This window comes from Heterocephalus glaber, unplaced genomic scaffold (genome assembly GCF_053883595.1).
Source record: "Heterocephalus glaber isolate CG9 unplaced genomic scaffold, H.glaber_assembly_v1.0 deba00001504, whole genome shotgun sequence".
Lineage (NCBI taxonomy): Eukaryota > Metazoa > Chordata > Mammalia > Rodentia > Bathyergidae > Heterocephalus > Heterocephalus glaber.
The window spans coordinates 68,660,559-68,676,463 of record NW_028258324.1 but is presented as its reverse complement, the minus strand read 5'-3'; the positions used below and the strand labels follow the sequence as shown (position 1 = coordinate 68,676,463).

At 43.0% G+C, this 15,905-nt stretch overlaps 1 protein-coding gene across 7 annotated transcripts in view; it reads right to left on the bottom strand.

The window, feature by feature from the left end:
- The window catches only part of Dgkg (diacylglycerol kinase gamma), a 187,498-nt gene that overhangs the window by 130,755 nt on the left and 40,838 nt on the right, over window positions 1-15,905 (bottom strand). For all 7 annotated transcript variants that reach the window (XR_204739.4, XR_015441042.1, XM_013072229.3 and 4 more), the window contains exon 3: window positions 3,968-4,044. Coding sequence is in view for 5 of the 7 variants with exons in the window: in XM_013072229.3 (XP_012927683.1) it covers window positions 3,968-4,044 (77 nt within the window). In the remaining 2 variants the exon portion in view is untranslated. The remainder of the gene's footprint in view (window positions 1-3,967; window positions 4,045-15,905) is intronic.

Here is a 15,905-nt window from a genome sequence, read left to right as displayed (position 1 = left end):
AGACATCAAAGAATCAGGTGTGGGTCCATACCTCCAAGACCCTCAGTGTTACATATATAAGTAAGGTACTGGGATACGTATAATCCGTGCTCAGCGGAAGCCAGTGCCATAGGACAAGAGCAGGCATGCTGCCATGAAAATATAAAGAGTAACAATGATGGAGTTCATGCCCACTTGTTAGGTATCTATCTTGGAGAATACCAAGGCATAGAATAAACCCAAAAAGAGAACGTTCAAGCCGGAAGAGCCCCAGAGGGGCCTGGGTCTCCTTTCAGCACCCAGACTCAGAAGATTTGGGGATGTGCCCCAGCTAGCTGGTGGCAGAGTAGAACTGGAAGCTGGCGCTTCTGACTCCTAGTCAGCTACTGTCTCTGTCCCAGGTCTCAGAACCGAAGTAGTGCTCTGTGCCACTCCCTCCATGCACCACAAATTCAGCAACAACATGATCGTGTGCCACTCAGGAAAGCCTTTTATGAGCACAGGGCAAGAGCAAAGTAGCTGTTTAATAAATATGAAATGGGCAGCTGGGTAGGGAGTGGCCAGTGTTATGCCCAAACCCGATGACAGCCACTTCAAGGCATACTGGTAATTCTCTGAGATCTGTAGTAATATCATGGGCATCATCATTTTTCAGGCCAAGGGAACTCTGTTGTTCACCAGAGGCTGCAAATGTCATGCAGGAGCCGGCCCGGCAACTGCTGCCATGGCCACTTGTTCGAAGAGAGCATGTTAATGCTACGCAGGCCCAGAAAGGAAGACTGAGCTGGAGCACTTACCATTCATCGGGCCCTTCACTTCTCCAGATTACAGAGCAAGAGGAGACTGTGACTGTCCCTTTTGGGGTAAAAGGAACTTTGCCAACATAAACAGCTTGGTTAAGGTCACAAAGCACACGCCAGAGCTGTAACTTGTGCTCAGGAGTGTCTAGGTGCAGACTCACAGTGCCCCAAGGTACTGCTTCTTTCAAGAGGCGGATCTTTTCCACTGTGGCTGTTGGCAGGCGCCCTCTTTCCCACAGGATCTCTTGGTGCTGACAGCAGTGGCATGCTCCTCTGGGCACTCCTCTGCAAACTGCCATTCTCTTACTAGCTTCCCCAGAAAGCTGGCCCTTCCCACAGCCAACTCCTTTCTCTTGAGACATTTTAGCAGCAGGAAGCCATCAAGCTCAAGCAATTAAGCCCTCTCGGTTTCCCCAACCCCGTGGCACGACATTACATCCATGGGAAGTCAAGCACGCTGCACGAGAGAACGAAATCTGAGTGACGGAGCTCCCCTGGGACTCGGCAGCGGTGGGCAGACAAAGAGTGGGCCCAGGGGTGACAGGTGCGAGGGCGGCCACGTGCACCTAACTGACAAGCAGCTCCCTGCTCCGAAAGCTCCCGCACCCTGCACACTCATGGCGGCCTTGAGCAAACTGTTCCCTTCCCACGTGTCAGTCCCCGGCAGACAGGCCAATCAGCGGCCCCCGCCAGCCTTTGTTCCCATGCTTTTGGAGCTGGGGTGGGCGGTGTGGGGCAGTGAGTTCTTTGCTGCTCTGCTATCTTCTCTGCGTGGCTTCTCCTCAGGAACGTTCTTTGAAACAGTGCATTCACGATCTCGCCCCTGTTCTGGCAACTTCCTTCCTGTTCCATTCTCCCTGTGACTGCAGGATTTTATCCAAAGGTCCTCTCAGGTGTACCCTGAGAGCAAGGGTCCTGTTGATTAATTCCCAGTGTCCAGCAGAGAAGGCAATGGCTTAGGTTTGTTGAACAGATGACAACGCGAATAAGTGGCCAGGCTCTCCCTGAGTCAGCCTTGTTGATCTGTCACTTTTCTGAAGTTGGTTCTCAGAAAAGGACCCAGGGGCAGGAAAAAGGTAGGTGAATTTAAAACATTCTGGGAAAGGGGACTGAAGAGGAGTGACGATGGGTAAGTCTAATCTAAGACCCCAGGATGCTAGGGTCATGACTTGAACTTGATCCTGTCACTAGGTAAGTTCCAAAAGGCGGAAACCGCTTCTTGATCTTTGTGCTTCTACTATACATAGCACAGTGCCTGCGTGCCCAAGAAATGATAGATGGATTGAATTTGAAAATGGGAAGAAGTCTTGCATTCACTTATTCATTCAACAAATATTTATCAAATGCCTGCTATGAGCCAGATATTCTCCTGGGTACTGGAGACAGCAGTGAACAAAAATATTCTAGTGGGAGAGACAGACAATTAATTAATTAAATTATACAGTGAGACAGATGGTGAGAAGTATTAAAAAGGAAAAGAAAACAGAGCAGTAGGATGGGAAGCATCAGGAAAGAGGGCTTGAAAGTTTAGATGAAGATGATGACAGTCACTGAGGAGGTGATGTGAACCCAGACTTGAAGGAGGGGAGGAAATGAATAATGTGGTTGTCAGGGGGAGGAGCATTCCAGGAAGAGGCAACAGCCAGAGTGAGGAGCTGATGCTACAGCAATGTGACACCACAGCCTCAAGGAGGCTAATAGGGCTGGAAAGGAAGGCGGACAGGGAGAACAGCAAAAGTGAGTTTAGCTTCTCGGGGGAAGTGCAGACTATAATGACCTTGTCCTTCACTTTGAGTAGGGGTTGGAGGAGCCATGGTAGACTGTGACATAGTAGCTGTGACATAAGTTTTGACAGATCACTCAGTTTGTGTGTGAAGAATAGACTTCAAAGGGCAAAGAAAGAAGCAGGGAGCACTGGTAAGAGACTCCTGCAGTAATCTGAGCAACGTGTGGTGATAACTCAGGTTAGGCTGGTAGCAGGGCAGGCGGTGAGATACGGCTATATTATGGATGTATTCTGAAGGGACAAGCAACAGTTTTTTGATGAACTACATGCGGGATGTGAAAGCAAGACAAAAGTTAACGATGACTCCATGGTTTTGGATTGGATAACTTCAAGAGTGTAGTTGTCAGTGGTTGTAATGGAGAAGAGTGCTATTTTACAGAGGAAGGTTCAGGACATCAGTTTAGCTCATGGTAAGTTTTCTTTTTTTGGTAACAGGGCTTGAACTCAGGACCTTGCAGTTGCAAGGCAGGTGTGGTGCCACTGAGCTAAATTCCCGGCCCAGCTCATGCTAAGTTTGAGATTTCTATTTGATTCTAAGTGGAAATATGAAAAAGGGTAAAAAGAAAACCAGGAGAATGTGGTACTCTGAAACCAAACGAAGAAATTGGAGGAGGATTTGACCAAATGTATCCAATACCACTGAGCAAAACTGCTGTTGGATTTAGCCTCAGCGACGTCCTTGGCTATCCCGACTAGTGGTTTTAGTGGAGGCAAGGGAGTTGCATACTGATGGAAAGAGACTAAGAAGAAGAGAACATGGAGCCAATCAGTATATAAAAATCTTTTCATAGTCGTGCTATAAAGAGCAGGAGAGGAATGAGTTGGTAGCTTGAGAGAGAAGTAGAGTTAGGAGAATGTTTTTTAATATAGGAGAAATAATGCTGTACAGATGTGAGTAGGAAAAATCTAATATATATGGGAATGTGGATGAGAAACACATGGAATCAGAGATGGAGAGAAAGAGACAGGGGTGGGGGCACATGTGTTGCTGAAACTATGCCTGTTAATAGGCCAGAAGAGGGTGGGACTGAATGTTTAAGAGGGGCAGCTGGACTTAGATCAGGACACAGAGAGCTCACCCCTAATTATGGGAGAAAAGGTACTGGTGGGTTTGCACATGGGTGAGGGAGCTAGTGGAATGGTTAGCTGAAAATGAGGAGAGGAGGAATAACAGACTTTAGCTGAGAAGGTATGATGGAGTTTTTTAGAAGAGTGGGAGGGGTAATGGAATTGGGAAACACGTAAAGCTAGACAGCACTGACGGCTCGCTTGCAACTCAGGAGAAAATATATTGAGGAGCAAATTCTTCAAGGCAAGCTAAGCCTCCAAGAAGGCAACAAATTGTGAAAGGAAAAGACTAGAACATAAGGTTTTCTAAGGCTTGAAATGAAAATATGCTTACCTTATGTGGATCATATTGCTTGAGGCTCCCACCCTCATTAAATTCAGCCAAGACATCTTTTATCTTCTTGGAGGAATCTGCAGAGACACAATTCATATGAGAAGTACTGGTGAGCAGCTAGTACAAGGCTAGGCTGAATAAATTCTCTCCATTCAACCACGGTTATATAGAGCAGCCCCTTATTCATTCCCAGGACCATATGGAGAAATGTCATCTATCATTCTCTTCCCTTCTTCCCTCCCATTTCTTCTTCTTCTTTTGTTCAGTCTGTTCTCTCTCCTGCTATCTGAGCTATCTTTCTAAAAGACAAATCTGATCAAATCCTCTCCCTGTTCTATAGATTTCCATTTTCCCAAGGTAGAGCCTAACCCCGTTGGCCAACTTTCAGGATCTGAGCTATCCTAATCCTTTCCCCCCATTCACCCTACTTTTCAGCCACACCAAATCACATTTACGGAAATATCTGAGTATACTGTAGACTCTTCCATGGCATTTCTTCTGTCTTGTAAACTGCATTCAATTTTCAAGATACAGTTCACAGGTCAATTCTTTTGTAAGATCTTGCTTTGCATTAGTCAGTTAATCATTTTCTCCTCTGGCCCACATGTAACTTGTACAAAACTCTCTAGCAGCACTTGTCATGTGGTATTACAATTATTAATTTGCCTATCTTGCTCATCTCTTGTCCTTAAGAACTGTAACTGGCTGGTGTGTCCTTGTATATCAAATCAAGATCTGACATATAACTAAGGTCCAGAAAAACAATATATAGATGAGTGTATAATCATCTGAGTGGAAATTTTAAAAGATTTTTAAAAATTGTTAATTATTTAGGATGGGCTGACATGAAGTCCCACGGGCCGCTGTCCTTGGTGCTGAAAATTATTGTGCACCCAAGCCAGGTGCAGAACTGTAGTTTCTTCTAATTCTGGGAACCTGACAGCTCTGTGCCCCTCCCCCTTTTTTCTTTATTTTTATTACCTATCTTGATGGGGGAGATTGAATTATCCATCCTGATACAAAAACATAACCTCAATTATGTTTCATAATTAGTATGGCTGCATTAATTTTCTTAGAGCAGTTTTATTATATTCTGATGGCCACGACATTTTTCTCTGGAAGTTGAGCCATCCTACCCCCTTGTTTGTCCTATATATTACATTTATATTGGAAAGGGACAAAGAGAGACTCAGAGGACTACAAAAGCGTGATGGTTTACAAAATTCTGCTTTCCATAGCAAATAATTCAGAAACTACTAGAGACAACAGTGGTTGTATCTTTTTGGATTTTTTAAGGGAAAATTGAAAGAAGGGCATTAATAGTTATCACGAAGAGCACATCATGAGTGCATTCTGTGCAGTTACCAGCACTCTGACATCAAAGAAAACCAAGGATTCTGTGCCCTGTGCTTCCCCTGTCTCCAAGTATTGTGAATAATTAAGAGCTTCTCAAGCTCCATTATTGCTGCTACTTAAACATCCAAGCACAGGGTAAAGTCTTTAAAAGCTCACACAGTGTTCCTTGTTTTTCAGGTCCTTTGTACAGAATGGTCTTATAGGCCTAGGTAAAGTACACATACTCATGGGCTAGTTGTTTCTCCATGGTTTTGCTGACTTGGATTCTACCAAGTACACGTTATAATCATTGTGGGATTGAGACTCTGAAAAGCCACAAGAAAATGCTGCTGTTGCCTAAAAATGAAAATTTCTTTCTGAAATTTAAAACAGATGTTGAAAAACTAATAGCTCAGTAAGATCCAGGCAGCAGATGCCAACAATTTGGATCGCTTCCATTCAATTCAGAAAGCCCTACAGAGGGTTAGATGCTGCAGGGTATTGTTAATAAACCAGTGGGGAAAATGACCTGAATAATTGTAGTTCAAGTTACCTTTTACCGAAGATGTTTATCTGTGCATTTGCATAAGTTCTCCTCCATCAAACCAAACGAATTTGGTAATTACTTTTTAAAATGAATTTCGAATTTATGAATTCTGAATTAATGAATTTCAGAAGGTGAAATTCAGAAAAATTAAGTGACTTGCCCAAGACCCAGAGCTCTAGCTGAGTTCTAGTCTATTCTTACCAAATATTTATTAACACAAAGGAAAATGTAAGTAATGCATAGCAATGAAATGAAGCTCTATGAAACCCTAAGTGAGAAGTAAAATTAAAAGGACCATAGGGTTGAGGTAGGACCGGGACTGACTGTGGAGACGGCATTGGAAGCAGGGCATAAAGGATGTGAATGATTTTGAGATACTGACGTGAAGTGGGAGGGCGTTCTCAGAAGGGACAGAGTGAACAGAGATGCAGCAATCAGTGCCACAGAACATCTAGAAAAAATAGGAACCTGGGATGAACTCGGGCCAGACTTGCAAGGGTCTTCAATGCCAAGTTAACATCATTGATTTGAAATTGTTACAGAGTTTTTTGAATGATAGAATAATATAACTAGGTCTCTGTTTTCTAAAAGACGTTCTGAAAATAGAAGGGAAGAGAGTTTAGAATTAGGCCGGAGCTCGATGAACATCATATGCATATTCTTATTATTCTACAAGTAGCGAGATTATTTAGAAAACAATCCTACATTTTAGAATCTATTTTAATGGGAGTTTTTCAACTCCGCCAAAGTGTCCAGATTATAAAAAATGCAAATTTGAAAACATGGGTATGCTGGCTTCTTCAAGAGTAAAGTCAGCATTTTGACTGAGAACCAAGGGACTGGTTTCAATAAAATGTATACTTTTGAGATTATCATCACATTTTTTGATATTTCACAGTTCATCCTACCAGAAATACTTTTTATCATATATTCACATTTAACACGGTTTTAAAAGAAAAAAGAGAAAACATTTAAGATATCTGATTAATAGCCTCAGATTAACACACACACACACACACACACACACACACACACAAACAATCCATGAGACTTCTGACTAATTCAGGAGTATTTGGGGTTTTCCTCATAACATAGTTACTTTAATTTTATGGGGTTTTATAGGTCATAGCATTGACACCATTTCAAAAAAGGAAAACAGCCCGATTCTCAAATTTGTGACACATGACTTTCCCCTTGAATGTCCTCTGAATCTTTATGGTAGTTTTCTTCTCAGAGGATTTCTGGGTTGGGTTCATCTTTCCATGAGGAGTGAGTGGGTATGGTGTATGACTAATCCATTTTGATGAGCACTGCTCCATTCTGCTTCCCCTCAAGACAACGATAAAAGACTCCTTGGGAGCATTCTTTGAGCTCACTACAGGTGCCATCTGTTGGCCCAACAGTGGCAGTGCAGGAGGGAATTCCTTTGTCAAAGTTTGTACATAAACAACATCACCACCAGGCTCAGAGGACACAGGTTCCATTTAAAAAAGGAAATCCGAAAACCCACAATGAGAGCGACCCTCTAAGGTGCATACCTCTTCCTTCCTCATTGTTCTCTAGGAACTTCTTGAATTGTAACATGCATGTGAACTGCATGGGGTCTGGGGAAATCGCAGATTCTAGATGATGCTCATCACATTGAGCAGGGCCCTCACTTTTGGTGAACAAACCCCAAGCAATGATCCTGTAGATCCAGGACTGACTGTTGAGGCTCACCTGCAAAGATGCTGAGGCTAGGGGAACATATTCCAAAGACTGGTAAGTCCATAAGTGACTTTCCACCATGGGTAGTTGGGGGTGTGAAGAGACAGAAAGAAGATGGATGAAAAGCTGGCACATGAGGAAAAAAAATTAAAACCTAAAGTTTTCTTCTTCAAATGAAACCTACGATGTACAAATAAATTTTCTAATTACTCTAAAGAGTCAAGAACCTAGTGAGTTACAGAAAAACCAGAGCAGCATCTTCTGCAGGTACTGGAAGAGGAAATGATGTCATGACAGAGATGCCAGGGCCAGGAGCACTGCAATGAAAGGTCTGCTTCTCCATCCAGGAGGAATTGGGCCCAGAACAGGATATGGAAGCATATGTGAGAAGCTCAGTTCCATAAGCCGTGGCTCACTTCTACACATACCTTCTCCCAGCTACACTCCTTCCCACCTCACTGTTAATCCTCAGCACACAATCCATTGTCTGGCATAAAACAGATGCTCAATATTCACTCAGTCAATGAGGGCTAGAAAAGGGCCCTGTTATCACACTTGTCCCATGTGTCCTGTATGCCCAGGGACATATGAGGAAAAGGTACACCAGGGGTTCTTAAACTTGGTTGCCTGTTGGAATTATCTGGGAAGTTTTAAAAGATACTGAGGTCTGGGTCCCATGCCTACAGATTGTGATTAAATAAATGGTCCAAGCCAGGCATAGTGGTGTGTGTCTGTATCCCAGTGCTCGGGAGGCTGAGGCAGGAAGATTGCTACGAGTTCAAGGCCAGGCTGAACTACATAGTGAGCCCAAGGCCAGTCTGGATTGCATAGCAAGACCCTGTCTCAAAAACCCAAAGATAAATAAATAAATGAATAAATAAGTCCATGGACTGTGGTCAGGGCACCGCAAATGATCACTGAGGCAGATCAAGCTAAATATGTGTGTGAGGGGGAGCCTGTGGAACTCATGGCTCTGGTACAAATATTTCATAAAAAAATAAATGGAGAAGATTTTACATAGAAAGCAAAGGGAATTTTGGATGTAAGAAAATCCTCCTGAGGAATACGAAACTTTTCTGATGCATCACAAATGAACTGAACTATTAGTATGGCTTATTTGTGTAAGTAAAATTTGCATTGCGAGCAAAATTTCCCACTTTTTCTCCAAATAATTTGGCCTTCTCGGTCACATTTCAAGTAAGAGTGGAGGATTAGACAGCCTGTACAGTCTTCCCGCTGAGAGCGTGGCCCCCGGATCAGTGGCACTTGCATCATCTAGGACGGCAGTCACCTACTGCTGGCTTATATTGTGAAGAATTCTTACAGCTGGAAGAGATCTTAACTATCGTCAAGTTCAATTTCTACCTCCTTTACAAATGACAGTATTCAAACCAGAAGCCCAAGGGCACGTGGTAGAATATGACTTTTTATTCAACGTGCTGAAACTCGGCACATTCTGGACATACTGATTTAGAATTTGGACTTAAAAAAAAGTAAACCTCTCCAGAAGATGCATTTGAGAACCATTGGCCCGTAGACATTTCTCCCTATACTAGCCATCACTAAGGGAAAAGAGGACCATTGTGTTGAAGGAGAGGTGGGTGAGAAATAGCCACAGTTCTCCCTTCCAAGAGAGGAGGAAAGAGATACGACCCTTTATGGGCCCAGGACCGCATATGTATTTGCTTAGCTCTCACTCTGCTGGCAATATAAACAGTAAGATTTCACTGATGCTTACGTAACAGCCTTAAACTCTTCTATAAATCAGTCCTAATTATTTCCTATGACTCTTGTTAATACTGACAGGTTTCAATTTTAAATTTCTTACATCTTAGAGTCAGAAACTGTGTCTTTTTTTCTTTTTTCCCACTCCTCCCTTCAACCCCCTTTCCCCTCTTTCTGTACAAAAGCTTTGCTTGCGTTTTTTTCCTTCTATTCTTTTTCCCTTGTCCCTTCTTTCCTTTCCTCTCGCTTCCTCCTTATTATCCATCTCATTTGAACATTTTCTTCCCTTTTCCCAATATCTATTGTACAGTTTTGTCCTCATTTACACTTTTGGTTTCTCACACCAGATAAACTGTGCGATATTTGAACACATGTGTCTGATTTATTTCATTTAAGAGTATGGTCTCAAGGTCCATCCATTTAGTTAGAAATGTCTCAAGCTTGTCTTTCTTTATGGCAGAGTAGTACTCCATTGTATAAAAAAAACCCCACATCTTTATCCATTCATTGGTTGATGGGCATTTGGGCTGTTTCCAAGATTTAGCTATCACAAACTGTGCCTGCTATAGACATGGGTGAGCATATATCACTGTGGTGTGATGCTTTTAATTCTTTTGGGAAGATACCAAGAAGGGGAACAGCTGGGTCAAATGGAACCTCTAGTTTTATCTTTTTGAGGAATCTCCACACTGATTTCCACAGTGGTTGTTATCAGTCTACTCTTCCACCAGCAGTGGAGAAGGGTTCCATTTTCCCCACATCCCCGCCAGCATTTTTTATTCATCGTTTTCTTGATAACAGCCATTCTTTCTGGAGTGAGATGGAATCTCAGCATTGTTTTAATTTGCATTTCTTAAATGATCAGTGATATTGAACATTTTTTCATATATTTATTCGCCATTTCTATTTCTTCATCTGAGAAGTATCTATTCATTTCAGATGCCCATTTTTGAACTGGGTCTTTAATTTGGGTGGTCTGAAGAAGGATATCAGAAAAAGGAAAGATATCCCTTGTTCTTGCGTAGGGATAACAAATATAGTGAAAATGGCCATACTTCTAAAGTTGTTATACAGATTTAATGCAATCAGAATTAGAGAAAACAATCCTAAAACTCATTTGGAATCAGAAGAGATCTACAATAGCAGAAGGAATTATGGGAAACAAAGGCAAGGCTGGAGGCATCACAATCCCTGACTTGAAATTGTACTACAAATTGTACTACTGTGATAAACACAGCATGGTACTGGCAAACAAAACAAAACAAAACAAAACAAAAACAGACCCGAGGATCAATGGGACAAATTAGAAGATGCAGAAACAACTTTAAACACACTCAGCCACCTAATCTTTGACAAAGGAGCCAAACACCTTCACTGGAAGAAAGATAGCATCTTTAATAAATGGTGCTGGAATAACTGGCTTTCCACAGGCCAAAGTTTAAAACTAGACCCATATCTTTCACTATGCACTAAACTAAAATTGAGATGGATCAAGAATGTGCTGGAGGATGAAATAGGTAGAACTCTTGAAGACATTGGTGTAGGCAAAGGCTCTATGAACAAAACCCCAATTGCACAGGAAATATTACAAAGAATAACTGGGATCTCATTTTATTAACAAGCTTTTTGCATGGCAAAAGAAATCACCAATAGTGCGAAGAGACAACTCACAATGTGGGAAAGATTTTTTGTCAGCTGTTCCTCAGACAAAGGACTAACATCTAGAACATATGAAGAACTTGGAAAATTTATCTTGATCTGCTTCTTCTTCTTTTTTTTTTTGGTACTGGGGATTGAACTCGGGTCCTTGTGCTTGCGAAGCAGGCTGTGGAACCACTGAGCTAAATCCCCGGCCCTAGATCTGCTTCTAATACAATATGTTTTTTAGCAAAACAGTTATTGGTACACTTTAGATAAACATAATGACAACACTTGTCACAGAGAATTTGTAGCAGTGCGTGCTATACTTTGCTTCTTTTTTTTCCTTCATCCCACCTTATGTACAAAAGCTTTGTTTCCATTTTTTCTTCTATTTTCTTTTTTCTTGTCCCTTCTTTCCTTCCTGCCCCCTCCCTCATTCTCTTTCTCATCTGAACATTTTCTTCCCGTATCCCAATATCTATTGCATCATTTGGAAATATATTGTATTTTTATTCTCTATTAAAATATATTTCCAAATGACACAATGTACTGATTCATTCTCTTTAAATGTACTTTAAGTTTGTGCTGTATTATCCTGTTATTGATCTATCAATCTATTCATATTTACCAAGGTATATTTGAAAGTTGAGCTCCAATGGATACTTTTTTTTTTTGTACCGGGGATCGAATTTGGGACCTTTCGAGGCAGGCAGTAGAACCACTGAGCTAAATTCCTGGCCCTCCAATGGGTACTTTTGATCAAGAGACTTTGATTCTGACTCCCATTTTACCACTGACCTTCCATGTGACCTTGAGCTTCTCTGCTCTCATTTGTAAAATAGGCGGCACTGACCGGAATTGATGATGGGTAAGCTCTTTTCCAGCTTTAAAAATGGGTCTCAATCTGAGAAACCACAAGGCTATGTAGGAAAAGGTAAAAGAATTAAGTCAAATTGATGCTTCATTATGTTTTCTTTCCTTTCTGAAAAACTCATCACTTCTGTCGTTGAATCATGAAACTTTTGAAGAATTAACAACAACAACAACAACAAAACAATAAAAAACACTACCCTTGGCCCTAGCAAATATCAAGGATTGTCAGGAGGGGGTTCAGCAGGGGCTGCATCTTGGGGGTAGAAATGAAACCTGTTCAAACCCAGAAAGGAAGTGTTGGAAGGGCTAATGAAGGTCACAGCATCAACCAGACAGCCACTGCTCTTATCTCCCCTGTAGTATCTCAGCCAGCTCAGCCCAAATAGTTCTAGGGAAAGGAAACTCAGTTGCTAATAAGCTATTTTTTTCCCACCTCAGGAAGGTTTGAGGACTAGCAATGATTGCATGCCATACTCTTAACTGACGTCTTCCTATGACTTGCTTCGATCAGAGGCAAGAGTTATCTCTTGAAGCCATTCATTTACCACCTCTGCTTCCCAATAGCACTGACCTATTTTCATTCACCAAGCCTTTCCCTTCCCTCCCCCAGCAAATACACACAGTGTCTTTATTTTTTCATAATCAGGCTGTGCGGGCCTGCACTTTGCCAGCAGCACTTCTCAGACAAGTTCTCATTTGTCTGTATGTATCCATTGTAAGCTACAGCTCCCAGAAATAAATTCAGTGCTCTAGAGAGGTCTGATTCGGGTAGGATGGAATGTGGACATCCCTCTGTTTGTCTCACTAGACGCTGTGAATCTGTTAATGCAGCTTGGGGTTGCAATCACCAGTTTGGTTAAACAAAATAGTCTAAATGTGTTCAAAAGAAATCCTTGCAACCATGAAAAATCATGGTTCTGGAGAGCATTGAACGATATGGAGTGATGTTCCGCAAAGAAGGTGGCCATCCATTTTCTCCTTCCCCGTGTGAGCTACTCCCCAAGATGGGGAGTCCATTCCTCCAGATCACTGAATTTATGTCAGGCCGGGAACTGTTTTAACTCAGGAAATGTAAAAAGAGTTTTGTTCTAGCATCTCTGGGCCTGGTGTTTAAAAGACCTGACAGTGTTGCTTCTGCTCTTGTCCCTTTGCAGCCCTGAGAGCCATGTTGGAAGTCCAGGCTTTCCTGCTAGAGAGAAAGACCAAATGGAGAAGTCCTGAAGATGGGAAAGCACTTGGAGAGAGAGGAAGGAGGTTCCACAGAAGAACACCGAGGTACCGCCACGTGATGATGGTCTAGCCTGCCAACCTTTGAGGTATCTTACCTAAAGCCCCAAACATATGGATGAGAGATTGGTCATGCCCTTCATGTCCTGTTCAGATTCTTGATCCACAGAATCATGGTAAAAAACAAAATGGCAGTTGTTTAAACGCCCAAGTTTGGAAGTTGTTTTAATGTAGCAACAGGTAACTGAAACATATGGGTATGGTGAAGGAAACAAAATAGCATGCAAAATAACATAGTGTACATCTTCTTTATATATATATATGTATATATGTGTACATATGTATGTGTGCCTGTATATTTAATATATTTATTCTTACATCTATACACAAACATGCTAATGGTTATCACTGGGAAATGGGATTATAGGCAGCTTTAAATTTCAACTTTCTGTTTTTGAAAAAATTTACTTTGCTTTTATTTCATAATAAAAATTTCTTAATATCACATTAGCTTTTTGGACAAGTGCTTTACACTGTGAATTCACATGAAACTTCCTGTCAACTACAGATATGTGTATATGCATAATCACAAGTATATGTATAAAATAAATATCTCCAGAACTGTTGTAAGATGGTTTCTCCACCACAGATGACACCAGAGGAGGTGCAGAATTATGCTTCAGAAATGGAGCCCCTCCTTCCAATAAGTCCACTGGAATGTTCTCCACTCTCGGGCTGTATACTTCATTATTTTGCTATTGTAAAGCCCCTGTTTATGTGGATATGGAAGAGTGGTTGCTATGGCAATGCAATCCTACTGAATACCAGAATGCATTTAGAACTGGTGGAAGTGACTCCTTCAGGATTTCCTCTGAGGATTAATTATTTTCCAAGCATTCTATCTTTCTTTCCTCTCCTGTTAGAATGACAGTACCAGAGCACACCATCTGGTCCTGGGGTGTGGGCGGTGTGAGGAAGGGTCGGAGAAGGACAACAGGATGACGCTGATGGCAGGAGGAAGGTCCCAGCCAGGAAGGAATCTCTTCCTCCTGATACCCTGGTTTCTTTCACCCCTCACTCACCTCCTCCCCCACAGGGAGAACTCCCTTTCTCTTCATTCCCTCTATCCTGGGTTGTTCTTAGGTGGCCTCTCTGATTCTTCATCTTTTTTTTTCCCTTACAATGCTGGAGATTGAACCCTGGGACTTTGCACTGAGCTACACCCCCAGCCCTTTTAAAAAGAGTTTTAAATTTTGAGACAGTCTTGTGAAGTCACTAAGTTGCCCAGGCTAAGCTCAGACTTGTGACCCTCCTGGCTTGGCCTCCCAGGATGCTGGGATTACGGGCCTGTGGCCCCATGCCTGGATCTCTGTATTCTGACTCCTTTTCCTTCCCTGAACTCCACTTTAAGGCACACCCTAAACCACATTCTTCATCCTCTTCTTTTTAACCCCTAATATTCCTGGTCTCTGACTTTGCACTTGTTTTTTGTTTTCTTTCCCCGTCGTCTGCACACAGGATCCCCAAGTCAGAGCTGTAGCCTCACCCCTCTCTTCCCCTCCACGCCCTCTACACACCAGATATCTCATTTAGAAAGCAGGATCGAGGAGCTGGCCTCCCACGTGGCTTTCTGATTCTTCTTCCCACAACCCCACCCATTGTGCTGGAGGCTCTCAGCCTGCGTCTGATAACAAAGACGCTGCATCAGGAAGACCCCGCTGGGCTGAGCCTGGCCTCCTCACCCCACTCCTCACTTCTCAGCACCTGGCATACTGTGATGTCATTGTGTGAGTCCTGTCCTCTCCTCCAAGAGGCCTTGGGCCCCCTGGGCACAGGAACTGCACCTCATTTTTTTCTTTTTTTTTTTGGTACCGGGGATCGAACTCGGGTCCTTGTGCTTGCGCAGTGGCGGTGAAACCACTGAGCTAAATCCCCAGCCCGTGCACCTCATTTCTTGCAGTTCCCTGGAGACTGCCACACCTGAATATGTAAGGGGAATTGTCACCATCTCAAAGTCAGGGTCCCCGAACTATCCACCAGCCGCTTGTCCTACTGCTACTACTTTCCAGGCATTCTGTCCTAGAGTCATCCTTGATGGCTTCCTCTTGTCCTGCAGATTAGCATTTCTTCTCGTTGCAGTCCTCATCCTGGCCTTGTTCTTCAGCTCAGGCTGGACTTCATCTAATGGACTCTGTCTGACTCCCCATCCTGGCAGCTCCCTGATCCAGGCCGCATTGCACACAGCTTCCAGATTCACAGTTCTGCATCCTGCACCTTGGTCCAAGGTCCGTACCTGGCCATGCAGGGTCAAGGGTTCTGCTATCTCCATGCCTCCTTCCATCCCCTCCTCCTCCTCCTCTCTTATCCTTTCCATCCAGCCCAGACCTCCAACTTCCACCGTCTGCACACTCTTTCCCTCTGAGCCCCTCTATTTTGGCTCCATGGCCTCCTTTACCATCTACTACCCACATTTTAAACCTCTTTCCACCTTCAAGTCCACTCTGCTAACTCCACTCCTGTTATGGGGCCACTTGCGGCCCCCTCATTCATATGATAAAGTCCCAACTCCTAGGGCCTCCGGATGCGACCATAGATAAACCTGTTGGAGACTAATTAGGTAAAATGAGGTCACACAGAGTAGGGTAGATCTGATCCAATATGACGTGTCCTTATCAAAAGCGGAAATTTGGACCCCAAGACACGCAAGCAGGGAGAACACCTATGAAGAATGTCAGGAGAGTATGGCCTTGTACAAGCCGAGGAGCCAGGCCTGGGATGGGTCCTTTCCTCACAGCCTGCAGAAGCACCAGTCTTGCCAACTCCCTGAGTTTGGACTTCTACTTTGAGATGCTGCATTTCTGCTATGTTGAAGGCACGTACAGC